The following is a 25,303-nucleotide window of genomic DNA, read 5'->3' on the forward strand; positions in this document are numbered from 1 at the left end:
AGTTCCGCACCCAGCTTGGACCTGTGGAGCCTATCTCCCATTGAGGATCTGAGAGTACGGTCCATGTCCAATAAGGGGGTGAAACTGCAACTACCTTGGCATTAGAGTATGGAGTGTGTCCGGGCCATGCTCCATTCTACGTTCAATACTTATTTGCAGGCCATGTGCCACAAGCAGAACTTATTTGGCTTGCTGTCATGCAATGGGACAAGTCACCGGTACTCAGGGCTTGGCGATTATCCTTACCACATGGATATGATCACAATTCACTAGAGAGCAGGTGGCCAGCATCTCCTTAGGGTGGCAACTCTCATCACCCCTTCATTTGGGCCTCGGCACCCAGCCAAAGTGCAGGATCAGTGGAAAATAATCCCTCTGTGTCCTACCACCCACTCTGTGCCTCTGGCACCACCCTCCCAGAAGAGCTGGGATCCAGAAATCGTCAGTACTGGAAGAACAATGGTCTTATTTCAATCCTGAAATGACCAGCCCTGGGAAAGATTTAGTGGGCAGTCAGCTCTAGATGATGCCCACATATGCAGAATCATTTCCAACCTGATATGAATCAGTAACTTTTCTGTTCTTAGACATAGGGTTGTTCTCAAGGCCAGGCTGGATGGGGCTTTGAGCAACCTGCTCTAGTGGGAGGTGTCCCTGCCCATGGCAGGGGATTGGAACTCGATCTTTAAGGTCCCTTCCAACCCAAACCATTCTATGATTCTATGGGTTGAGGCCAGACAGGGGCCTTCCAGGGGATCAGGGACTAAGTTCCCAGCCATGTGCAAGTGCTTTATGCTGTAACAAAAATCCACATTCTTCCAGGGAACAGAGGAGCTCCGAGCACCATCCTTAAGCTTTTACATTTGCAGCCAAACACCTGTGATTGTCCTCCATAACGGCAAAGAGAAAGGATGGTACTACCAAAACCCCCATGGGATCTGGCTGTACCGCGTCTAGCGTGAAACACTGAAGCAGGACTTTTAGATTGTCTGCCACCTCGTCTTTTTGCTCTTGGTGTATTACGCTTCACAGCGCCAGAGATCACCAAGCAGGCCACTGTCCAGTCTCTAGGCAGGAAGATTTTAGGTCTGGCTGCTCAGATCCTCTTATCCAGCAGAGCTGCAAACACACCACGAATCCTGAGAAGGCAACAATCTGTCAGATTGTAAACCAGGCTGCTGCTCTACACGGTCTAATTTCCTGCAACACGGAAATGGTAACTCATCTGTTGGTACCTCTTCCTGTTGGGTTGGAGGATGTTGCTTTGATAACAGTACTAAAATGTCTGATTTGCTTTCATAGATATAAAAGTCATCAGCAACTAACTATGGATAAAAGATGCAAACAGCGGGATACCTCTGATAGACTCAACCCTGTTCCTTAAAGATGCTCATTCCAAAAAGGCCTTTTCTTCATAGTGAACTCAACTCTCTCTCTCTTAAATCCTACCTCAAGGCCATATAACACAGTATCTCTAAGATCTGCTAAGTTAACTGAGCATGTGATAAAGCAATACTTCTTGCAATTTCACCTGAGGTCCAGACATTCAAAGAATATAATGGCAGGAATACCTGACGCAGAATTTAAAGCACGTTCTCTTCTATGATCTCCAGTAGCTGGAAGGAGTTTGTCTTTATTAACAGACCCTTTGAAAAAATAAAAAGGCAACTTACATAATTTTTCCAACAGGAATTTGAGATTCCAGAGCGACAAATGCAGCAAGTTCTTTTATTGTAAATTTATAATAACTAGTCTCTCTGTTTCAAACAGATAAAGATGGATACTAAACTGAAGTGTTTTCAATACCATGCTCATAGCTCCAAAGGTCCGGGTATCTTCTCAAAGCAGAGCTCAATGAAAGAAAAAACATGATGTTTAGGTCCTGCTGCTACTAAGGTAAAACATCCTTATAGGTTATGGAGGGCTTTTCCTAGAGAGTATTTCACGTGGGACATAGGACTAACACACAGATAGCCAGAATCAACGTACGGGTTAGGGATGGGTTTCAGCTTTTCACCGCAGAACAACGGAGGCAACAGAACCACTTGAGAAGAGGAAAATACCGTTCAGTCTTTAAGCCTGAATACAGCCTACTGTATTCAACAGCCAGAAGTTACCAGTCCTGATGTTAGCTGTAACCAAATCCTCAGCAACATATAGAATTGCTGTTGTGCAGCTTCAACAGAGATCAGTCTGACTCATAGCCCAACTTCAACTTAAAGACTGTTGCAATTTCATCGTTTCTCCAGTTTTTTGTACTTGGCTTCTGCAGAAGGAAAAACAACAATATTTTAGGACTAAATAGGTAAAAGCTTTGAATCTTGTAAGCTGCTATACATCTTAAAACTCAAGTTAATTTAGAGGATCACTCCAGGTCATTTTTTTTTCCTGAAGCATTTAGGCAAATATAATTGTAAAATAACATTTTTAAGAACCAAGTTTTTTAATCAGACCACTAATATTGATTTAAGTCAAATGGGTGTCTGGTGGAACTTTGTGAATCCCTCTATTTGCAGGATTAAACACCTGTCTTTAAAATCTGGGTCAGTGCACACTGTAAAACAGAAATCAAGCCTCACTAATAAGCTGTAGTTCAGTAATGCCTGTACTAGTCCACCTTGTTATAACTTGATATATTAATCTTTTCCCAACACTTGCCACTTCACATACAATGTTTGCTGTTCAAAAGCAGGGCAACGCTACGCTGCACAGGCAACTCCGCAGCTCAGACTTGTTAAATAAAGGAGGAGTTCACTTAATCTTTTTAAATTCCCTTGCAAGGGACTATGCTGCACGGTAGTAACACTAGAGGACGGTAGTTACCAAGTTTTTTGGAATATGCATCCAATTTATAAGCCGCTTGCTCGAGCGCTGCAACCTGCTCCTCAATTAGGTTGATCTGTTCCAGATATGGCTGCAGAGCAGCATCTTAAAAAAAGCAGAAAAATCATATCTGTCAGTTCTTAGCAATTCACTTTCAAGAAACAGTTCACACTTGAAACACGAACTTCTCATTACATTCTTCAGATAAAACACTTTAAAAGCTCATTCCTTCCCCTGCCCCAAAACCAAGTGGTGATACTGATAGCCATGTTCCAGCAAAGTATGAAATGTTACAGAGTACTGGCTAAACTCAACACAAGTAACAACGCAATGTGAATCAAAAGAAGTCTTATTTCATTCCTATCAGATCCAAAATCATCTGGGGTAAGACAGCACATAAACTGAGATGTGTTTTCTCTTATGCTAGTCTACGTAGTCTAGAGCTGTACAGAAATACACAAGATTGGCGTTGTACAGCAGCACGGGTATTTCAGCGAGTTTTCTTTCCTTCAGCACCTAATGGAGTGTGAACCATCCAACTTTTAGATGCTGCATTTCCCAAACAAGCATATCATTCATTATACCCCTACCTTGCTTGATTTACTTACATTTTTGATTTAAATCCTTCAGATTTCTACTGATGTTTATAGCAATATCTTTCATTTCTAGGTACTTCAAGCTAGTCAGCTTATTCATGTTTTCCAAGAGTTTGTAGTCTTCACTGGTGGCTTAAAAAGAATAGAGTTTATTTTAATTCAAAGGTGATGTGGTTTGAATTGGGTGCAGACTCTTCAACAGGACAAGAGATTTCAAACCAACAGCTAAAAGTAACACAGAATAGTTGAGATGGTAATACTCAGTATTACTAAGTATACTTAGTATAATGCTCTACAAAAAGCGAGATGATATTTTGTGAACTGTAAAAATCAACTGGATCGATGAATACTTACTCAATTGCAATTTACATTTGAGAGAGAGAAAAGTTGACTAATTCCTCACATTTCTACTCTTATTCTGTCAGTTAAACACTTATGTTTACAAAACCGATAGCACAAATCCAGATGGTAATCTATACCATATACCCTTCAAGTCCATGCCAATCAGGAGCGCTGTGGAGTGTTTTCAAAATTAGAGCCTATGGGATCCACCAACTTGTTGAGCAGTTTACTTCACTGCAGTTAATGTTGCATAGCAGTTTATTCTAAAGCATGAATGCTGGAAAACATGTGTATGATCCTTGCTCTCAGAAACAAAACAGCTGCACACATTCCACTCTCAGCTGTGCTTCTCCAGTCCTTCTTAACCTACACCCCCTTTGTGTGTTCATTTTTCCATGTACAATCTTCCGCAAGACTGAAAAGATTTTATTTTTTTTTGAAGTTGCTGATATCAGACTGAATTCTTTTGGAAAGTATTTGTGTTAATCTGGAACTTCATTAATATGATTAACCTCAGTGTTGTTAGCAGTTGAGCAACATGCCAGACATGCTCTAAATATGCTCTGTGTAAATAGGTATAGTTTAGACAAACTACACAACAGATTTCTTTAAAAGAAACAGAAACTTACTTGCAGGTCAGTATGGCAGTGACTTACCTGTCAGTTCACCCGTTAAATAGATGGCCATTTTGTTGAACATGTCTTTACACAGTTCATTGATGTCTGCCTCTGCTGGTTCCTTAGCTTCCTCCGCTGTTTCAACAGCGGGATCTTCTAATCAGGGTACAGACGTTACAGGGGAAAGTTAGTAGGTACAGAAACACACCATAAAAATTGACTACACCTATTTTCCATATAACTTGCCTACTTTACACCAAGGGCTAACGAACCTAGGCAGTTTCCTTAAAGCAGCATCAAGATTATTTCAAAATAATGCTTTAGGGAACATTTAAGGGACAGTGGCCTGACCACACTTGCAAATATCAGCCCCCTCCTGTGCTTAGAATACAGGAGAGGAATTCGGGAAGCAACTTCTGAGCAACTTTGTGCACAATGATGTTTATTTCTAGCGACCGATCCAGAATACGAGCACAGCCCCCCCGCTCCGAGTCAGTTTCACGAGCAGATACAACAGATCCCCACCTGTGGAAAGCGATAATTTTTTTACCGCTTTTCTCCTCCACACCTATCGCTACCACAGCCCGCCTTTACTCTGCTCTCAGGAGCAGTTCGGCACCTCCTCCTCAGCCCGACGGGCTCTTCTAGGCTCTGTCGGCAGCATTTGCCGGCTCGAACTCAAAGGCTGGGCCCAGGCCCGCCGCTCCCGCCGGCGGAGCAACGGGATGCAGCCGCCGGGCTCCAAGGGAGCCGCCGGGCCGGCCGGCATACGCGAAGGCCCGGGCCCGCCCCGCAACCGGCCCCCACCCCACCGCCGGGAGCAGGCCGCGGCCTGGCAGGGCCCGGCCACCGCCAGGCCGCCAAGGGGCAAACCCGGAGACGGCCCCCCGCGGCCCCGGCCCCTTACGCTTGGCGGGCTGCGCGCCGGCCTCCGGCAGCCCCTCCGCCGCGGTCGCCATGGCGACAGGCCCCCTCCCGCGGCGCCCGCTTCCGCCTTCAACCCCGCGCCAGGCCGCGGCCCCGCCCCTCGCCGCCGCGGCGCATGCGCGGCTGCCGGCGGGCCGGGCCGGGTGGCGGCGGGGCTGGGGTAGGCCGCGGCCGTGATGGCTGGGGCCTGGGCGATGGCAGCCACTTGCCAGCTCCGGCCCGCGCCCCGGCGGGGCCTGACAGCCGGTCCTTTGCGTAGGTCGAGGCCTGTCCCCCCGCTTCTGGCCGCGTCGTGAGGGGGGGGGGGCCGCCGCTGTCGCCTGCAGCAGGTGGCTGGTGGGCAGCAGCTTCGCTTGAGGAGCAAGCGAGAACAGGGGTAGAAAGACAAACACCGAGATGTAAAGCGTGGCACGAGTTTACTTGTTAGCAGCTGTAAAAGGCAGTGAAGCCGCACAGAAAAGAGCGGCTTATTTCCCTCTTTCAGCCACCACGACCGAACCATTTATTGCAAGAGCACCAGAATGCCTCTCGTGCTGCAGGCCGTTGCTGCAGACTCTCCTCCAGCCTTGCGTTTGAGGATGTTTTTCCTTTGGTTTCGCTGCTCCGTTTCCGTCTGAGGGTCTTAATGCAGCTTAAAAGCAGCTCTGCTCTTGCTAATGATGCGGTGAGGAGATAACTGCTAGCGCGCTGCAGGCTGCGCTGCGGTGACTGGGGTAAGCGCTGCCGTAGCTACCCCAGCAGTGTCTCCGTGGTTTTACTCAGTCCCGTAGTGTTAAGTAGCACTATATACAGTGCACTAAGGCTGTTGAAAAGATCTGCTATTACTAAGCATACAAACTTTTATTAGAAAAAAAGAAAGGGAATTTCCTCCCTTCTCATAAGTAGTAAACGTATTTTTTTGCTGTTGGTGTGGGGTTTTTCGTGTGTTTTGTTTTTTTTTTTTACAGTACAACAGCATGTATTTCTCACTCTTCTTAGATGAGACGTTTTACACCACTGCTGTTTAGTTTTTAATCATCAAAAGTCGCTTCTGCAAGTAGCTTCCACAGAGAAGGCACTAGAAGTATAACTGCTCTTGCTTGGCAAGGAGCGCTCAGTCCCTGTACTGACTTTTAACTCAAACGCAGCTCCCAACGCGCTGTGAACGGCCTCCGTCTCTCCTCAGGTGTGACAGGCACAAACAAGGGGCAACATATCAACGCATAAATGCCCTCATCACCTTATACCATTTGTGATGGAGGAGCTCACGTGTTCAAGGGAAAAATGTTTCCCTATGGACATTTCCTGTCTAAGTTGGCCACAGAAGAATAACACTTTACAATACATAGTTTGATATGTACCTAAGGAATTACGAAAATTATATTCTCTTACAAAAAAAAAAAAAAAAAAAAAGACTTATGCAATGCACCTTATTGCATTTCTTCTTAAAAACCCAAAACCATACAATCTTGTGGAGATCGTGCTCCAGGAATAAGGGGACAGGGTTCCCATCTGAAGTCCAGTAAAAGTCAGTTGAAATCTTTTGGCAATCTCCAGGAGGCTCTGGCAAACTCTGCGGTTTTTTAAGACCGGAGAAGCTGCAGAGCAAGGCAACGCAGGAGCCTATGTGAACTTTTTCATAAACCGAAGTTTTGCGTAGGCAATGATAAGGAAGATAACGGTCATGCAGAAGAGAGCCACTATGTTTTCCCACATTGCCCAGTCGGTAGGCGCGATCCCTTGGCTGCACAGATAGGCTTCACCGGAACACCTGCAGAAAAGCGTGGGGCAGAAGTTTTATTACTACGTGGTGCAAGTTTTCACGTAGTTACTTTTATTCCCATTCCACAAAGATTCTTCTACCCTCAACTCTGCAAAACAGGTGACAGAAACTTCATAACCTATCACTAAAAAAAGCTTAAGGGACAAATCTAGATCTCTGGTTCTCATCATTTTTCAGTAGTATCCCACTACTAAAAAGACGGGATGGGGCCAGTCTTTTTTCAGTGGTGCCCAGTGGACAGGACATGAGGCACAAACTTAAACATAGAAAGTTCCATCTAAACGTGAGGAGGAACTTCTTCACTTTGAGGGTGGCAGAGCCCTGGAAGAGGCTGTCCAGAGAGGTGGTGGAGTCTCCATCTCTGGAGACATTCAAAACCCGCCTGGACACGTTCCTGTGCAACCTGCTCTGGGTGACCCTGCTCTGGCAGGGGGTTGGACTAGATGATCTCCAGAGGTCACAGAATCACAGAACGATATGGGGTTGGAAGGGACCTTCCAATCCCTGTCATTCTGTGATTCTGTAATTTTTGTTTACAGGTAGTTGACAATTTATGAGTCAACCTCAGAACCACATTAAATCGTGATTAAATGCCAAAGCATTAGTTTTGCACAGCAATCACTGGAGATCCATAGCAGGGGGTTGGGGTCCAAAAGCTGTGGAAACAACGATTCTCGTGCTGTTCCTCAGTTTGCCAGCCCTCTAGTATATGTTATTAAATACTTGTGTTGCTACAGCTTAAGCTATTCATAGTGAAGGGTATTTCAAATGGGGCAGTAGCACTGGGAGATAGGTGATCACAGTTTCTGATCACAGCCCTCCTGCTTCCCAACAACTCTGTAGCCGTCCACATGTTGCATTTCCATTCCTGAGTGACCCCGGGTTTCTTTAAGAAAACTGCTAAGCCAGGGCTAGGTTATCCAAACCAAAATTTAATTTAGCTCCTCTGCCTATTTTTAGGAGTAAAGCTTGACCCCTACTTCACTCTGGGATAATTGTGAAGTTTTACTATATAATCCTAAAATACATTATTTTGGGATGTATTACTGAGACTGGCCTGTGAGTGGTTATTCTGTGAATAATACAAAAATTTGAAACAGTCAGACTTCTCTTTAAACAAGCCATCACCATTCAGGGCCAGGAACCCCCATGAATTAGGGACTCACATTTCTCCTGAAATATCGGGTGGACAACTGCCCGCATCTGCCACAGGCGCTGTGACGTTTGGATTCATCTCACCACAGAAGTAGAGATCTCTGTACTCATTCACTTGGAGAGCCTAGGGAAACATTAGATTTTTATAGAGTTAGTGATTTGGGATGCTAAAACTGAAGCATCTCAAAGGAAATTGATTATTAGAAGACACATATCACCATTCTTGGGATTGTATGTTTAAGAGCTTTTTATTTTGAAGCTCTTCAATCGCTGCCTTTCTGAGGAACTGCTCCAGGTTCCACACGCGGGATGGTTTGGTGTTCAAGGCTTTGGCTTTGAAGTTCATGTCAGTGATTTAGCCATGGGTTTCTATCTTGCCAGGTACGGGTTCATGTCCACCCACTTTCATCTGGGTCAATCTACTGCCCCAGAAAACCAGGTGGTTGCACTGCAGACACCCCAGGACCAGCACAATAAAGCAAGTGGCCCAGTCGGCCAGAAGGGAAGGGTCCCTTTGCACTGTGGCATCCTGAGCTAACCGAAGTCTCAGGGGACACTTCCACCTTCAGCCACACTGACAAAATATCTCAGTGATACCCAAAACAGGGGAGGTCTCACATCTCCCACTCCCTAGTCCTACCTTTCTTTTGCACTGCTGGTCAACATGGTCCTGCCCGCACCATCCTGCATCAGCTCCAGCATTCGTTTCACTCATTTTTACCCAAACTATTCCTCCCAAATAGGCTTGGCCAGGATGAAGATCAGAGAGGGAAGCTTTCTGGTACCCCAGCTCCTCAGCTTATTCAGAACTGGCAGTAAGTCATACTTCACTTCAGAGGAAGCCCCACTGAAGACTGAGACTGTCAGGCATTATGGTAAATCCTTTAACCAGCTGGACAGTCTCAGACTGGCCACCCAAACAGCAGCCTCTGGAGAGGCCATACAATATTTGACTGTATTCTAAACCACAGGGATCAACTCTTCAGGCTAGGAGTTAGTGCCTCACTGGACACCTCGCTCCAACGCTGTCCAAGCAGCGCCATTTTTGCGGCACAAAGGATTTGTTCAGTCTCTGAGATTTGCACCTCTCACAGAGATTTTTTGCTTCCTTTTGGGGGTTGCCAGATTTGTTCTTCTTTTACCATGTTCATGCAAGAAAAGAAACCAAATATGACTTTTAAGAGAGCTTCGTTTACACTCAAAACCTCTGCAAGAAGCTACTCATGGGAGATTGACGCTACTTTCTACTCACAGTGAGGCCGTATCGGGGGATGCTGAAGTACTTGAGCCAGTTCAGCCAGCCCATTACGGAAGGGAGGTTCACCAAAAGGCCTGAAAAGATCTGAAACAGAACAGAAGAGATTAAAATGGGTCACAAACTCTGTTTTCTGCAAACAATGCCATTCCTGCACAGATCTTGCAGTTGCCCAGCAGAGGTTTGCTGGGGTGGATAGACTTCCTGCTGCTGTTGTGGCTGTGTCTACAGGCATCAGGTTCAAACCTTGCAGCTCAACAGAACACCTGAGTACTCCAGTTTAACTGCTTGTAAAGAGGTCCGAAAGGTCTTCTACATCCACATGTGAGCTAAGAAGCATGCACGCTATCAACCTGTCACTCTGGAGGACCGTGTCCTGTGGTAGAGCCAGCCAGAGGCTGAAGGATGACTGGCAGATCATAGAATGGTTTGGGTTGGAAGGGACCTGAGGGGGGACCTCATTGCCCTCTACAACTACCTAAAAGGAGGTTGTAGAGAGGTGGGTGTTGGCCTCTTCTCCCAAGTGAATAACGGCAGGACCAGAGGAAACGGTCTGAAGTTGCGGCAGGGGAGGTTTAGATTAGATATTAGGAAGAAATTACTTTACTGAGAGAGTGGTCAGGCACTGGAACAGCCTGCCCAGGGAGGTGGTGGAGTCGCCATCCCTGGAGGTATTTAAGAAACGTGTAGACATGGCACTTCAGGGCATGCTCTAGTGCCCGAGATTGTTGGTTTGTGTCTGTTTGTGGGTGGGGTGGGGTGTGGTTGTGGGCGTTGGGTTTGGTTTTGGTGTTGGTGTTCTGGGATTTTTGGGGTGTGGTGGTTTTTTGTTGTTGGTTGTGGTGGGTTTTTTTGTTTCGTTGGTTAGTTTTTTGGGGTTTTTTTTGTTGGTTGGACTCTATGATCTCAAAAGTCCCATCCAACCAAAAATATTCTGTGATTCTGTGACCTTAAAAATCATCGAGTTCCACCCCCCTGCCATGGGCAGGGACACCTCCCACCAGACCAGGTTGCTCAAAGCCCCATCCAGCCTGGCCTTGAACCCCTCCAGGGATGGGGCAGCCACAGCTTCTCTGGGCAACCTGTTCCAGTGTCTCACCACCCTCACAGCAAAGAATTTTTTCTAATATCTAATCTAAATCTCCCCTCTTTCAGTTTAAAAGCGTTACCCCTTGTCCTGTCGCTGCACTCCCTGATCAAGAGTCCCTCCCCATCTCTCCTGTAGCCCCTTTAGGGACTGGAAGGGGCTCTAAGGTCTCCCCGGAGCCTTCTCCAAGGCGGAACAACCCCCACTCTCTCAGACTGTTTTCATAGCAGAGGTGCTCCAGCCCTCTGAGCATCTTCTTGGTCCTCCTTTGGACCTGTTCCAGCAGGTCCATGTCCTTCTTATGATGGGGACTCCAGAGCTAGACGCAGTGCTCCAGGTGAGGTCTCACCAGAGCAGAGTAGAGGGGTAGAATCCCCTCCCTCAACCTGATGGCCATGCTTAAATGAGATGAGGAAGTGGAGAAACAAGAAGGAAACCACGGGGCGCCTTAAGGGCTGTTACCGTTTCAGCTTTCTCCTCTGACCTACAATCTTTTAACTGCGCTCCCTTTTGCCTGGAACAAGGTTTGCTCTTTTACTCCTTAGCACAGTCGGACTTCATAGCTAAATACGACGCTTCAGGCTGTGCTTCATCACAAGCGTTTTTGTGCTCACCCTGCTGTCTTTCAGGAGGTGCACGGGCCATTCTTTATACACCATGACTTAATGTACATCAGCTGCCCATCATTACACATGCATTTCTCGCCCACAGCAAGCATTTGAAGCGATAGGCCATCTCTTAACTTATTGCAGAAAGCGGCTTAAGTCGCAAATCGAAGAATAAGGGCTGCGCTGAGGGCTCAGAATATGTAGGCAGACAGTTACCAAGAACCACCTACAGAAGGTACTTTTTACTCTAAGGTAACTTGATAGGCCTCAGAGTCAAGAAGTTTCATCACTAGCATCATCTCTTTGGAAAAGAATCCATATCCCTCATCTATAAGTAGTCAAAATTCCTTTCTCTCTCACTTGCTGCCTTCCTCAGAAGTCCTTGAAGAAGAGTATTGAAGTAATTTCTGGAACCCAAGGGCAATAACGAATTAAAATAAAGAGAGGGTATGTTCCTGCTAATCCCACTGGGCAACAAAAATTAATGCAATAAAATCAATCTAAAGATGATTTCAAGATTTTTTTTCCTTTTAAATTATCTAGCTGATGACTTAGATTTCTATTACTGGAAATGCAAGATTTTTTTAAATCAATTTTTGTAAGGAAAATTAAGAAAAAAAAACCACAAAACCACACACTTTTTTGGGACACACTGTTTGCAAATCTCTGGTGGCATCTCACCTACTGAATTGCACCTGAGCAATGATTTGACCCTTAGATTAGAAGTTGGCAGAAGTACATCATTGACTATAGTGACAATAAAATCGATAAATGGGACTGCGGATTCTCAGCCCGTCTCAACTGCTTCCTCACCTCCACCCAAGGAGCCCCCACACCCTGACATACTTACAAGCATCAGGACAAAACAAATTGTGATGAGCAGATTGGCCACAGCCACCACATCCATCCCAGCACTGATAGCCAGAGACATGGCCGTGGCAGTGTAAGACACCATTATGAGGGTCAGCATAAAGAAGAAGAACCGGCCTGCAACAGCTTGGTATCCTGTCAAAAAAAAGAAAGGAAAGAGGCCAGTAAACAACCACTTTATGGATCCCAGAGAGGTACCCTTGGACTCCTATGCAAGACAGGGAAAGCAGGAAGAAAGACCAAGTTTGGAGTTGGCAGGAACTATGCATGCTCCAAAGGCCCAAAGAGCCCACAGAAAGATGTTGGTCAGGCAGATCCCTGTCTTAGATTGCTGGTGTCTCTGCCCCTGCCCCAGAGTCCTCTGAAGTTACGATGCCAAGCACTTAAATCAGTTGAAGGTTCAACTAGTTTCATGTTATAGATACAGGAACTAAACTGTGGCTAAGTCAGAAATCAAACGTGTTGGAAGATGACAGGTTCAACGAAAGCATCGATTCTTTACCAATCATCCAGTAAGTGATGCATGAGAATATGATGGCTGGAGCAGTTCTCATGGGCAGCAGATCTCCTATCATCAAGGCGAGGAAGTAGGCAGACACACGGTAATATCCACTGGTGTACTGATGGCTGCGAGGACAGGAAGGAGGGGAGTTGCACAAGTTTAGAGGTTATCTGGGAAGCAGGCTCAGCTTCTGTGTCTGGTTTATCCTCATTCGGTTTCTGCTCTCTCTACCACTGCCTCCTCCTCTATACAATAGTTGCTTATTTTCTCTGTCTTATCACTTCCCACTCTGTAACGCAAGGGCTGATGTATCTCCCAGGCTCTGCAGTCATACTGAGAGCCCTCCGAGGAAAATGAATCAAAGGCTACATGACTGCTATATAACATATTGGAAAAAAAGCTCCTAAATCTCTTTTCAAAGAGAATGATCCTTAACATGAGAGCATGGGAAAGTATTAGACTGCTGTTAACTGGAGGAACACTTCATCCACAGCTAGAAGGAATGATACCCAACAATGCAAAAACACCTTTAGGACATCAACTCGCCTCCAGTTCACAGGGCAATTAACTGTCATTATGATTGCTTTGCTGCTTAATGGAGCTCATTAAAAGATGCTTTAATTGGGGGGGTGCCAAAAGGCCATTGACACAGCTGGTGAGCAGGGCAGACTGGCAAGAAGTGACAGTGTCGGGGAGATTGCCACTAGGGGCAATATGAAGCTGCTCTGAGCAACCTGCAGGTCGACGTGTGCATTCCAGGCACAAATCCCTAATTTATTCTTTACCGCAAAGAATCCGTCTCTTGCCCTTTCATCCCATGAGCTGGAGGCTATTCCAAACTACATTTTCAACATATATGTATATATACATGTGTGTATATAATATATACACACATTTACATATATATACACCCACAAACACATATACATATATATATAGATAAAGAGATGCACTTAATTGATCATTGGGGAGCTCCTGTCAGCCAGCCAGCAGCCCTCTTCATCTGAGCATCCCTTGCCAAGCTTTTCCAAGAACTGCCCCTTCATCTTTGCAGTTTTACCACTTTAGGACCACCGCGAGACAGCGTTTCAGCCCTGTCAGCGAGAGGGCGGGCAGGGATCGGTGTCTGCAGGACTCACGTGCAGACTTCAAAAATAGCCATTACCAGAAGTGTGTAGGAAAAGCACTTCTCAGCAAACTGTGACCCAGCAAGCAAGTAAAAGCATTTTAGTTCTCCCCTCCTTCCCCCACCTCACAGCATTACAGCTCCCTGTCCTACAAGCCAATTTAGCATTACTATTACAATCTGATGTTGCAAGGGAGCAATCAAGTCTTTGGTGGAAAACAATTTTGTTTAGCCTGCAAGATACTCCTCCTGCCACCTCACTCCAGGGAATGAGACAGTCTAAGCGCCTCGCTACTTACACAAATAGTTTCTTGTCTCTGATGAACAGCTCAATTGCCGAGACGCTGGAAAAACACTGGTTTGTGGTGACAAAAAACAAGGATCCAACCCTGGAAGGCGAAACAGAACAGTCAAAAAGTGAGGAAACAGCCTAGATCAACACGGGCAGCCTCAGATGTCATCATACCATCAAGTCAGTGTTCTTCTGTCTCTGTCCACAGAATGGAGATATTTAATTGTGCTATTGTAATATTAACTGTAAAACCAGGTTTATTCCTTTATCTTCCCTTTCATATCTCCTTTGCACAGAACTTAAAGAATCCAGAAACCCCACCCTGCAGTGTCCTGAGGCACGTGAACCCAATCCTCCTTCCTTTGTGGTCCAAGCGGATCCCAAGGCCCTCCCCGTGGCTGAAACCTGTCTGCTACAGATAGAAAAAAAAATGAGCAAAGCTTCACCAACTTACCGATTCTGAATGCCACTTCGATCCAATTTTACACCAAAAAAAATAGCACCCACAACCAAGGCTAGAATTATGGTCACTGCAATCTGGAAGTGAAAAGAAAGAAAGGGAAAAGTCAGTCCTTCAGATAATTAAATAGGGACAAACTCATTATTAAGGCTTATGGCAGGGTTTAAGGCTTACACCTGCTTAAAACTTTGCTGTTGTGGGTCAATATATACCTATGAGACACACAATTAAAAATCTTATGGCAAATCTTCCGGGTTTAGCCACTTCACTTTTCTCCTTCCTCTGATCTTCTTGGGCTGGGGAAGGTTAGTAGAAGCACACTCAAAGAATAACCCAGCTTAATATTTCAAGTGAAAGTCATAGAATCATAGAATCATGATAGAAAGGCACCCTAGAAGCTCCCCATGCGAACCAGAGAATGAAGCTTTTACTCCTCTCTCCCCAGTCTTGAGAGCAGTAGTCCTTGTGCTAAACTAAAATGGAAATTATCTTTTTTAAAGGCAACAAAGGTAGTTGGGCATCTCACTCCACTTAAATGGCAGTGGCACAGGACTTTCCTGTTTCCCGAGCTGCCTCTGAAAACAAGTCTGTCCTAATAACGTCAGATTGCGGGACTGAGAGCCTGAGGTTTTCAGTAATCGTTACCTACTTGTGCAATGGAGGCCTGTGGGCTCCTGATGAGGTTCTTCAGGGAACGCTTGGACACCCAGTACAGCTGGGTGAGGAAGCCGTTCGCATAGGTGATCTCATGCCCCTGCTTGGATACTCTCTGCTTGCTTCCCCGTCCGAGCTCCACTTTCCCCAGCGCTTCCTTCGTGCTCTGATACAGGCTGGAGTTGAGATACTTCTGGTGCAGCACATCTACCACGCTGCTGTCCACGTTATCTTCTGCCACTCCATTTTCAGTGCTCACCTCTGAGCGAGAAAGACAATATATGGCTTGTGATTCCCCACGAACCCTGCCTTCAGACATGGCCCATCAACGTGCTCAGCCACTTTGGAGGCTGAATAAAAAAAAAAAAAGCAGGAATGACCAGAGAATTTGAATTGTTCAAGCCTTAGCTCTGAGCTTAAGAGGTGAGCTTGAGCGAGAGGGTTTCCCTACAGTTTCCTAGCTAGTCTGCTTGTTTTTTGTGGCATAAAAAATGGCCTTACTCTTAAAATGAGGCACCAGAAAACCTTTGTTCCACTGAATTTGGGGGAAATCAATGTTTGCTCTGATCAATTTCCCCATCCCCAAAAAAGCACCATTATGAAAACTGTTCCCTTATAACCCTTCAGTCACCGATGTGCTACAGCATCCCCAAACATTTCCAAACATTTCGTTCACTATATTGTTAGACTGGAACTAGCTTAGAGAACAAACTCTCTTTCTCGCTGCCCTGTAAATCCATTACTCCTTAGCCTGTCTACTCTGCTCTGCAGCAGCTTCTGGTGTGACGGAAAACTTCTGCCAGCTGTCTCTTGGGACTAAGCACTTCTAGTTTTTCAGTCTTTCCCACGTGGGTTTTGTAAATTACTGACATTTATCACTGCTCTCTTATATTACTAAAGGAAGGGAAAAAATACCCCTTTCACAAGTTTTCTGAGCTCCCTAAAGAAGCCCAAAGCAAAATATATCTATTAGTAGGAAAAAATAAAAAGATAGTGAAGTGCCCTTAGACTGGAGGAAACTCAGAGAATAAAAGTTTGCCATCACCACATACAAATTCCCTTCTACACCAGCCAACAGTGGATTTCTCCTTCACAAATTACCTTTCCCTGTGTCCACAGGTCTGTGATCTTCCTTGCTTGCTGCCACAGCAGTTGAATCACCATTTATGATATCAAGGAAGAAGTCAGCTGGATTGTTGAAGGGTTCACATTCATACCCTAAAGAAAAACAACCACAAACCCAAAAAACACACATGCAACGTGTTTGTAATGCACAGAGCACACCTTGGAAGGTCAGGTCTGATGCTGTATCACTCATTCACAAGCCTGTTATCAGAAAACTTTGCTGCTTTCCATGAGCATTAGTTTACAGCAGTAGAATGGGCAGGATTTAGGAGATGGTGAATCTGAGGTATCTATACAGAGCTTCAAAGTTGCTTATTCTCCACTGATTTCAGGTGAGGAGAAATCTTTAACTTGCTTCTACACAGTTCAGCGCGGACAACTCTTGCTTCCTCCTCAGTACCTGTTCAACCACATCCCACTCTGAAAGACACACAGTTCCTCAGTAGAGGTTGCTGGATGTCTGCTCTACAGCCTCAGATGCTTGCTCTTGAAGCTCAGGTCTTGCTTGTGTTTCCTTGGTCACAAGGAAGAGAAAGGGCTGTCCAAGAGCAACTTCTTATAATATAGTTCTAGCTATGGGACAAGGAGGTTAAAAAGAGGAAAAAAAAAAAAAAAAAAAGGCAAGGATGCAGTGACAGGACAAGGGGCAACAGGCACAAACTGGAACACAGGAAATTACATCTCAAGATGAGGAAAAACTTCATACTTTGAGGGTGACAGAGCACTGCAACAGGCTGCCCAGAGAGGGTGTGGAGTCTCCATCTCTGGAGATGCTCAAAACCCGCCTGGATGCAGTCCTGTCCAGCCTGCTCTAGGTGGACCTGCTTTGGCAGGGGCTTGGACTAGATGATCTCAGAAGGTCACTTCCAAGCCCTACCATTCTGTGATTCTGTGATGCTTATTCTATAGCATTCCTGTGAGAAAGGAAGTTACGTGGGACACCAAGAGGAGGAGTAGAAGTAGTGAGATTGGTTAAAGCATTTCCCTTAAAGCCAGGGAAAGCTTACAATCCAACGTGTCCATGGCTGCACCTACACTAGATTAGAAATTCACTCTGCATTCTCTGTCCGTTACAGTCAGAAAACCTCACCCTGCTTACTTGGAGCGGGAGCAGCCACCCAGCAGTGCAATTATTAACCCATCTTAAGACACACCGTGATTTTGTCCTCCTGGTCACCCACCTGCACTCAGACTAGAGCAGATTCTTGGATCAGCCCCTACCGACTGCTGCCAATCTGCCAGCTGCAGTTCAAAACCCACTGGCTCTGCCAACCAGACCAGGGCAGAACTACAAGCATCATCTTGTCTGTTGTGCATCATGCTTCTAGATGTCCAAACCATTTGGGAGTTTTGTCCCGACGCAAGGCAAAACGAAGGCAGGAGAGCACCATGCTCTGTGCTGTCTTAAAATTGTCATTTTTATCGTTTTAATTTTTTTCCTGTTCTAACATGACACAATTTGGACCAGCACAGGACTGTTTTCCAGTGGTAGGGTAAGAGTCTACCCACAGATTAAACTCATTAGCCAGTTGCCTTTACTCCTGGCACAGAAGACTTACCGATAGAACTGAAGTACTCCAGGGCGTGCTTCGCAGGACCGTGGTACAGCACCTTTCCCAGAGCTAGTAATGTCAGACTGTCAAACAGCTTGAATATGGAATAGCGGGGCTGGTGGATGGAAAATATGATGGTTCGCCCTCTTCTTGAGAGCCTGAAAGAGAAACGAAACATCTCCCAAATACACCACACTTTGCATTTCACAAAGGTCAGGTTAACCCAAGCGAAAAATAAGCGTCTGAATCAAAGACAATTACTTGTCAGCTTCTCAGGGTCTCGACCCAGAAAAGGTGTAGTTCCCCCTTCTCTCTCAGATGCTGTGTCAGATGCTGCCTGCAAGACCATCAAGACAGCACCCATCGCTACAAGAGACTGTCATCGCAGTCTGTGTAGACAAAGTATGGTGCCCAACAAGAATCCTTGCCCATCCAAGACCTCTATCCACAAACAGCAGAGAAAAATGCGTCCCCAAAAGCAGAACAAGACCCAGGAGGAGGGTTAGGAACTCATTAAATAAGCTTTGTTTGGTCCTCTTTGTACCAGAAAACAGTTTGTCTCCAAAACACAGGAGATGAAGGTAAACACTGAGGGTAAACCTGCAGGTGAAGTCTGATCTGAGTTCAAGGCCGTTGCCAGAGGGGAGGAAGAGACTTTGTAATTGACTCAGCTGGAAGGCCAAGAAATTACGATTACAAGGCCTGACCTCTCAGTCCACCCCTCTCTGTGGCAAAGGGAAGCCATCCAAGCTACATCTGCTTTTTGGGCTCCAATCCAATGCTTGCTGTGGAAAGACTCCCATCAACTTCAAAAGGCTTTGGACAAGACCCAGATAAATAATTTACTACCAACTTCTGACCCTATTTGTCTAGCTTTTTTTTTTTAAAAAAAAAAAAAAAAAGAAGCAATGTAGCTACTCAGTCATAACCACATTCCTTTTTTTAACTAATGAGCTGACAAGAAGATTGCAGCAGAGCCCTGAAGAACTGACTCTTACTTCTTCAAGAGGATGAGGACTGCATTGGCTGTGCTGGCATCAAGGCCAGTCGTTGGCTCATCCAGAAAAAGGACTGGTGGCTCCGTGATGAGCTCCATCCCAATGTTGGTTCTCTTCCGTTCCCCTCCAGACACTCCCCGGATCAATTCGGTTCCTACCTACAAGGAGAAGAAACTGGGTATTTGCAACAAGAGCTAGTCAGCGCGTGCTCTGGAGTTGAGGGCTCTCCACACCCAGCAGCCCTTTTCATTTTCAGAGCCCCATAAGTGAGCTCTAGGGCCAGCAACAGACGATGGGTCTGACTTAGTGAAAGGGACCACGTAGCAGTAAGCACAGCCTGATTTTTCAGAGGTACCAGACACCTTATGGCTTCAGGGAACAAGGATGACACAGACAAAGAAGGGACAAATGAGATGACAGCAGTCAGAGCTGGCATCGATGTTCAGAGATGCCTTTAGCTGGTAGCTCACCTGCTGCTCAAGTAAGAGGGCGTAAGTAAAAGCAGAGTAAAAATGCTGCTGGGAGGAACAAATTCTGCACAGAACTTCTCCATCACAGCCCAGCTTTCCACCCCTCACAGCTTTCAGCACTGTAAAAAAAAAACAATTTCCCTGTCTTGTCCCACAAAGCCAGGAAGTGACTGAGCAGCTTTCCAAGGTGCAATGACTAGGCGACTTTTTCCCTCCCCCCGGGGTCTGAACTTATGCAACATGCTGGATGTGGACCAAAAATCTTCCCCTTTTAGTAGCAAATATTCACACCTCTTTTCCAAGCTGTCTCCTGAGCTGGAGACTGATTTCTTGTGCACGGTATGGTTTAATTGGGTTCCTGCTTATCTTAGTGTAGCTGCTTTACGTATGCCGTATGGCCCAGAGCCAAGCAGTTGGGTTTCCAGAGGCAGTATGATTTCTGAGAAAGATGTTCTCACCACTCACCTTCGCATCAGCCACTTTGTTTAATCCCAGCTCGCTGATTATCTGGGTGACTCGCTCCTCCTTCTCTTTAACGCTGATGGAGCTGGGGAGTCGCAGGGCAGCTGAGAAGTGTAGGTTCTCCCTCACCGTCATGGTGCCCATGACAACATCATCCTGAAAGCAGTATAAGGGGACAGTTGGAAGCCTCCTTCTCAGCTACCTGACCGGGCACCAGAATCCCTGTAGTGGCAGTTGCCAGATAAGTTGTTTGTGGACCAGGGTGGAAACTGGACTGAGGGACAACTCCTGCTTCAAAACTTACATGACAGGAAATTCCAGGTCACTCGATAGCAGTGAAGGGGAGAAGGCAGCTCTGGAGGCTTCCAGCTTACACCCAGCACCACCTCAGCCCACTTTCAGGCTCAGTTCAAGGGCAGATGGTACCATTTTGTACCTCACATGGACCTTCCTTACCAGCCAAAGGGAGGCAGAGCAGGTTTTGTAAAGAGTTAAACTTCTATCAGTCCAGCTGAAGCCAAAGGAGATTGCTAGTGCTGAGTATTCAAGGGAGGGACTCAAGAAGTCAGCAGCTGGCAGCAGCTCCTCAGAGAAATAAGAGAGTTGCACCAAGATACTCCTGATTTTTTCCATCTCTCAACTATCCATAATGCTTGGGCACAAGACTTTATTCTAAGGGTGACCTTATTCTAAGGGCTACCCCTTCAGAAAATCTTCAACAGTCGGGCGCTTTTTGAGTAAGACTCAAATCTGTCCAGTTGACAAACATCTGGGCAGCCTACACCAACCTGTAACAACCACCAGCCAAACAGAGTTGAGGTCAGGCCCATCCAGAGGTCCATCCCTCTCCAGCATCCCTGCTTTGATGTTCCAGCCAACTCTGCATCCCACCATATGATGGCAGAAGGGCTGCAACACTGGGGAGCTGCTGGGGAACACGCCCGTTAATCAGGCACCTTTCAAATCTAATGGCCTTTTGGAAGAAGACACAGCCCCACAGCAGATTCTTGCCCGCTGTGGGACTCCTTCCACATCAGATGTGGTTGATCAGCAGCACAAAGAAAGGACGTGCCAACCAACAGCGTTTGGCACTGGAGTTAACAGAGAGAGACTGAACATGCTGCTGTGCTAGAATTATGTGAGAGATTATCATGGGGTAGCGTTGTGATAAACTGGCTTTGCTGCCAAAGCTGGTTTAGGCATTTCCTACCATCCTTTCCCTTCCCACACCCTCCTCGGTCTCTCACCTCATCTTCCCATTGACCATCCTCAGATCCACCAATACAACTGCTGGGTCACCACACTGGAAACTAAACTGGGAATTTAAGCTATTTTAACACCAAAGGCAACAAACTGTGGCGTGACACCCTCACTTGCAAGGCATGAGTGAGTGGAGAGACCACCGGCAGTTTTACAGGAATAACACATGACTTAGCATGTCTGTATGCTCATCTGCATAAAACTGGCCCCGTAAGTACGTATTTAGGCATTGAGGATTGTTTGGGAGGGAAGACCATTTAATGTCTTGCCTCGTTGCCTATCATTTTAAGGTTAAGTTTTGTTGCTTTGGGCATTTGAGAGACAAATGCCTCAAACTGGGACCACCTGCAAGAAGCTTCCTGGCCATTCACGAAACACTGAGGATTTGGGGATCTTTGACCTGCAGGATCAAGACTGGGCATCGCTCTCATCACATGCATCCTCCCAGAGCCCCCCAAGCTGGCAGCTCTCAGAAAAGCTGCCTATTTCACATCTGCCTGCAGTCAGAAGCCTGGATGGTTTCCAGATTGGGCTGCTCACACAGCTGCCAAGAATCCCCTTCTCCTCAGCTCCCCCAGGGCTTTGAGGGTCTATTATTGGTCCCAGCCTCCACCCACTTCCGCAGATTCAGCCGGCTTTTCCTGTCTCCGCGTGGAACGAAGCTCTGTCCCAGCCAGCCAGAATCAGAGGAAGAACAGCAGGGATCTATTTACTTCCTAGAATTATTGCCTGATAGCTTGAAGGTACTTCTGCCAGCCAGAACTCCTTCTGAGTTTTACAACAAGAGATTTTTGGGCGTTGTGGGTTTTTTCCTCACCTTTTTATATATATATTTTATTATTTTTTTTAAACTCTTGCTAGTACTTCAGGGCAGAGCAGAAAGAACAAGCCACAGTAGCCCCATGGTTTGGGCATCCATGTGGCTTTGGGAAGACAAACCCCTCCCTGCTTGACTTGGCTGGAGTAACAGTTTGATCCTCTTGTCTTCCATATCCCAGAAAAAGAACATCTGAGCTATCAAATTAGAGTCTCTAAGCATCATGGAAAATTACCTAACCTAGTAGTTTATGCTTTGCTCATCTTCTTCCCTCCTGAGGGCCCCCAGGCCTCCGCCGAAGGCAGTTACTCACCTGCACAACGTACCCCGAGATGCACTTGAAATTCGGCGGTTGTGGGATGCCATCTATAAGCACTTCTCCAGACAGGCCTGCTGGGTCCTTTCTGGCAGCCAGCACATCTAGGAGACTTCAGACAAACACCAGGCGTTAGGTTTTTGCCATAACAGCTGCTTTTGCCTTTAATTGGATAAGAACCACCAGGCTGGGCTGCGGTTACAGCCTGCTCACGGCGTGCTGCAAACCAGAGGGGCAGCCTCTACTCTGGCAGCTTCAGCTCTTTGCACAGAAAGCCTGTACAAAAACACAGGGTTTTCCAGCAGAAGGTGTGCCCCAGCAGTATGGTAGTATATGGACCCCCCCATAGTTTACTGCAGTCAGCCCCCTACAGACATGAACTCAGCCTCCGAATTAACAGCCGACCTCAAATGCACACAGACAAAAGCCCCCCGCAGTCTGCTCTCCAGCCAGGGGAGCACAGAAGTAACCGCTTTGATCTCAAGGAAATTAATCCAAATGGGCATAAACAAGACCAGAGCTGGGACTAATTCTATAAAGTAATTCTGTTTTAACGTATCACTGGATTCCCCTCCCCGCCAAAGCAGAGGCCAGCCTGTCTGCTGGCTAAGTAAACACCGCCCTGATGAAGTGCTGCTCTCGAAAACATCCTGATTAGCCAGGAGTCTCCTTAGAGAGGAATATCAAGGGTCATCACAAAGATATACCTCTGTGAACTCTGGCTGTACTTGCCTGGTCTCTGACATTCTCAAAGGCAGAGAGTGACAAAGAGCTCTCTTACCATGGTTATACGGGGGAGAAAACAGCATCAGCACTGGCTGGAGACAGCCTGCATGGTATTTCTCTGTGTTTTCACCCAAAGAACTCAAGCACACATGCACCACCACCACCACCACCACCAGGCCACAGCCAAGTTGGGGTGAGGAGCCAGAGCATCCCACAGATTGACTTTACACCACATTCCTGTCACTTGTCAGAGAGGGGTTTGGCTTTGCATCTCCAAGGAAGTCTTGCTGCAGTGACTTCACGGGGGATGAGATCTCTCCTGCCCCGAGGGACTTTACACCCCCCTCCCCACCCCATTACAAGTCTAGGACAGAGCCTACATCCAAGTTCCAGTCAGCCCAATATCTTAACTCAGGCCACCACCAAGGTGACTGCAGCAATATGGACCATAAATCGGAGCAGATATGGGGTGTGACACCTCTGCAGGGCAAGAACTCCAGCAAAGGTGACAGCAACGGGCCACAAGGTCAGATTGCATCACCCAGTTTCTCACGGGCATGCAAAGGTCTGAGCCTCACATCTCCCCCACCCCTCAGAACCCCAAACCCTCTTTGAGGAGCTGACTGTCCCTCCAAAGGAGCAGAAGAAAGTACTCACGAAGATTTACCGCTCCCTGTTGGCCCCAGGATAGCATTCAAGCCTGGCTTCATAATGCCACTGGAAGAAGGAAAGAGTTATTTCCAAATGGAGGACTGTTCACATGCAGCTCATAGTAGAGGTAAGGTGTGAACAAAATGCTGTTGGAAAGGAAAACTTAGAGATTATTAAAAACTTCTCCTTCAATCTGAAATCAATAAGCATTTTTCCTTTCTTGTCCCAGACTGCCAGAACCAGAACTGGACATAAAAAGCGATCGACAAAAGGCAAAAATTAAATGTCTTTCCTGCTGAGCTGAGTCTCGAAAACAAGACACAACTTCTCTCTGCTGCTTATTTCCTCCAACTACAGCTTGAACCACAGCTACGGGAACCCCCAGATCTTCTGGCAGAAGAGTTCGCACAAGTTTGGTCCTAATTTGCTCAGATCAGTATCTGAAACTGCTGCAGCTAAATCCCGGTTACTTTGCCCAAAAGCAAATTATAAAGCGCTCACATGAACTGTGGACTGGCAGGAGGGTACTCATTTCTTTACAAGCACAGCTGGATCTGGAAGGTGACACTAAGGTCACTGATTCACAGCAGCAGATTAATTCCTACCCTCCGGTATTTTATTTAAGCCAGAACTTACTAAACGTTATGAAGGATCTTCTTTTCCACAGTTTTCCGTTTACATAGGAATCCACTGGACTGCTTAACGGAGTACTGGATGTTATGGAAACTCACAACAGAGCCCCGAGGAGATCGGAGGGACTCTTGCGTTGGAATAGAACGTTGGAAATTGCCCACTCCTTCTTCTTCCCCAACAGAAATAATGCTGTGGTCAAATGTGTCCGCCATCATGTCCTTGTTACACAGGTCAAGCTCCACTGCATGGAGTTTTTTAAGGTCACTGTTGTTTTGAGCAGTTCCCATCTGTTGAGACAAAGAAACACGACAACATGCGGGGAAGGAGACATGTGAGCAAAGGTTTCTGCAGAAAGTGTCTTGAAAAAGCAAGTTCACGCACACCACACCAGTCCTCGCCCGTGCCAAGTTTCCAATAGGATGGACATCCGCACTGGAAGGCATCCAGTAGTCCCCAAAGGCACAGAAGCCCACAGATTTAGAACAATACACATGGCCTTTAAGAACAAGACGTGTATGTTCTTGAAGCGACGCGAGCTCAAAGAGCATCTAATGAAGTCCAAACCAAGCCCATCTGTGATGGTCACTGTCTTGCTCAACACAGTGGGGACTACAAATGGAAGCTGCTACCACTTAAGCTAAAGAGACATAAGCTCCCTTCCTTCAGACGTAACGTGCTTCACACACCCCCAAAGCCTCCAGAGAAAACCTATTAATGAATCTGTCTGAAGAACCACAGGAAGACAAATGGCTGTGCTTATGAAAATGAAGGCCAGTCACACGCACCTCACTTGCTGGCACAAGTTTGTTTCAGAGATACCAGTGAGATTAAAATAACAATTACACGTTGCTTATCATGTTTCAGTCACACCAGTATCAAGATACTTCACGACTACAAATAGGAAGAGGAAATTTGGATTTGTCTGCAGGCACCGTTTACCCTGAAGAACTGCAGGAAGGGATCATGCCACAATAAGGAAAAACATGGTATAAACTGGTACATAAAGAAAATTAAATATGGTATCTATTTCACAGAATCACAGAATGATATGGGGTTGGAAGGGACCTCTGGAGATCATCCAGTCCAACGCCCTGCCAAAGCAGGGTCACCCAGAGCAGGTTGCACAGGAACGTGTCCAGGCGGGTTTGGAATGTCTCCAGAGATGGAGACTCCACCACCTCTCTGGGCACCCTCTTCCAGGGCTCTGCCACCCTCA

The 25,303-nt window shown here is 46.4% G+C and overlaps 2 protein-coding genes across 4 annotated transcripts; both read right to left on the reverse strand.

Annotated features, from left to right (window-relative positions):
* Positions 1-838: 838 nt before the first annotated feature.
* On the reverse strand, positions 839-5,404 carry BLOC1S2 (biogenesis of lysosomal organelles complex 1 subunit 2). Of its 3 annotated transcripts, none has more exons than XM_074154343.1 (5): positions 5,286-5,404; positions 4,418-4,534; positions 3,432-3,551; positions 2,824-2,928; positions 839-2,266 (listed from the first exon to the last, which is right to left on the reverse strand). In XM_074154343.1, the coding sequence occupies exons 1-5, from the start codon at positions 5,335-5,337 to the stop codon at positions 2,235-2,237; spliced, it is 426 nt and encodes a 141-aa protein (XP_074010444.1). In that variant the 5' UTR covers positions 5,338-5,404; the 3' UTR covers positions 839-2,234. The 3 variants fall into 3 exon arrangements, with proteins under 3 accessions (XP_074010444.1, XP_074010445.1, XP_074010446.1); XM_074154344.1 differs by lacking the exon at positions 5,286-5,404 and adding an exon at positions 4,904-5,138; XM_074154345.1 differs by lacking the exon at positions 5,286-5,404 and having other exon boundaries at positions 1,722-2,263; positions 4,418-4,520.
* A 305-nt stretch (positions 5,405-5,709) lies between these two features.
* LOC141469064 (broad substrate specificity ATP-binding cassette transporter ABCG2-like) lies at positions 5,710-24,374 on the reverse strand. Its single transcript, XM_074154346.1, has 15 exons — positions 24,091-24,374; positions 23,461-23,520; positions 22,075-22,189; positions 19,688-19,840; positions 18,753-18,910; positions 17,761-17,912; positions 16,178-16,294; positions 15,072-15,337; positions 14,417-14,499; positions 13,970-14,059; positions 12,545-12,669; positions 12,023-12,177; positions 9,475-9,564; positions 8,234-8,346; positions 5,710-7,055 (listed from the first exon to the last, which is right to left on the reverse strand). The coding sequence occupies exons 1-15, from the start codon at positions 24,372-24,374 to the stop codon at positions 6,908-6,910; spliced, it is 2,109 nt and encodes a 702-aa protein (XP_074010447.1). The 3' UTR covers positions 5,710-6,907.
* Positions 24,375-25,303: the final 929 nt, after the last annotated feature.

Source organism: Numenius arquata, chromosome 10 (genome assembly GCF_964106895.1).
Source record: "Numenius arquata chromosome 10, bNumArq3.hap1.1, whole genome shotgun sequence".
NCBI lineage: Eukaryota > Metazoa > Chordata > Aves > Charadriiformes > Scolopacidae > Numenius > Numenius arquata.

Excerpts from the sequence above, each read along its gene's own strand:
- BLOC1S2 (XM_074154343.1), bottom strand. The coding sequence starts at position 5,337 with ATGGCGACCGCGGCGGAGGGGCTGCCGGAGGCCGGCGCGCAGCCCGCC. Across the intron at positions 4,535-5,285 it reads CGGCGCGCAGCCCGCCAAGC|AAGATCCCGCTGTTGAAACA; the intron begins GTAAGGGGCCGG and ends TACCCTGATTAG. Across the intron at positions 3,552-4,417 it reads TTTAACGGGTGAACTGACAG|CCACCAGTGAAGACTACAAA; the intron begins GTAAGTCACTGC and ends ATTCTTTTTAAG.
- LOC141469064 (XM_074154346.1), bottom strand. The coding sequence starts at position 24,374 with ATGGGAACTGCTCAAAACAACAGTGACCTTAAAAAACTCCATGCAGTG. Across the intron at positions 22,190-23,460 it reads ACAGGGAGCGGTAAATCTTC|TCTCCTAGATGTGCTGGCTG; the intron begins GTGAGTACTTTC and ends GTTTGTCTGAAG. Across the intron at positions 7,056-8,233 it reads CCCGATATTTCAGGAGAAAT|GTGTTCCGGTGAAGCCTATC; the intron begins GTGAGTCCCTAA and ends GCTTTTCTGCAG.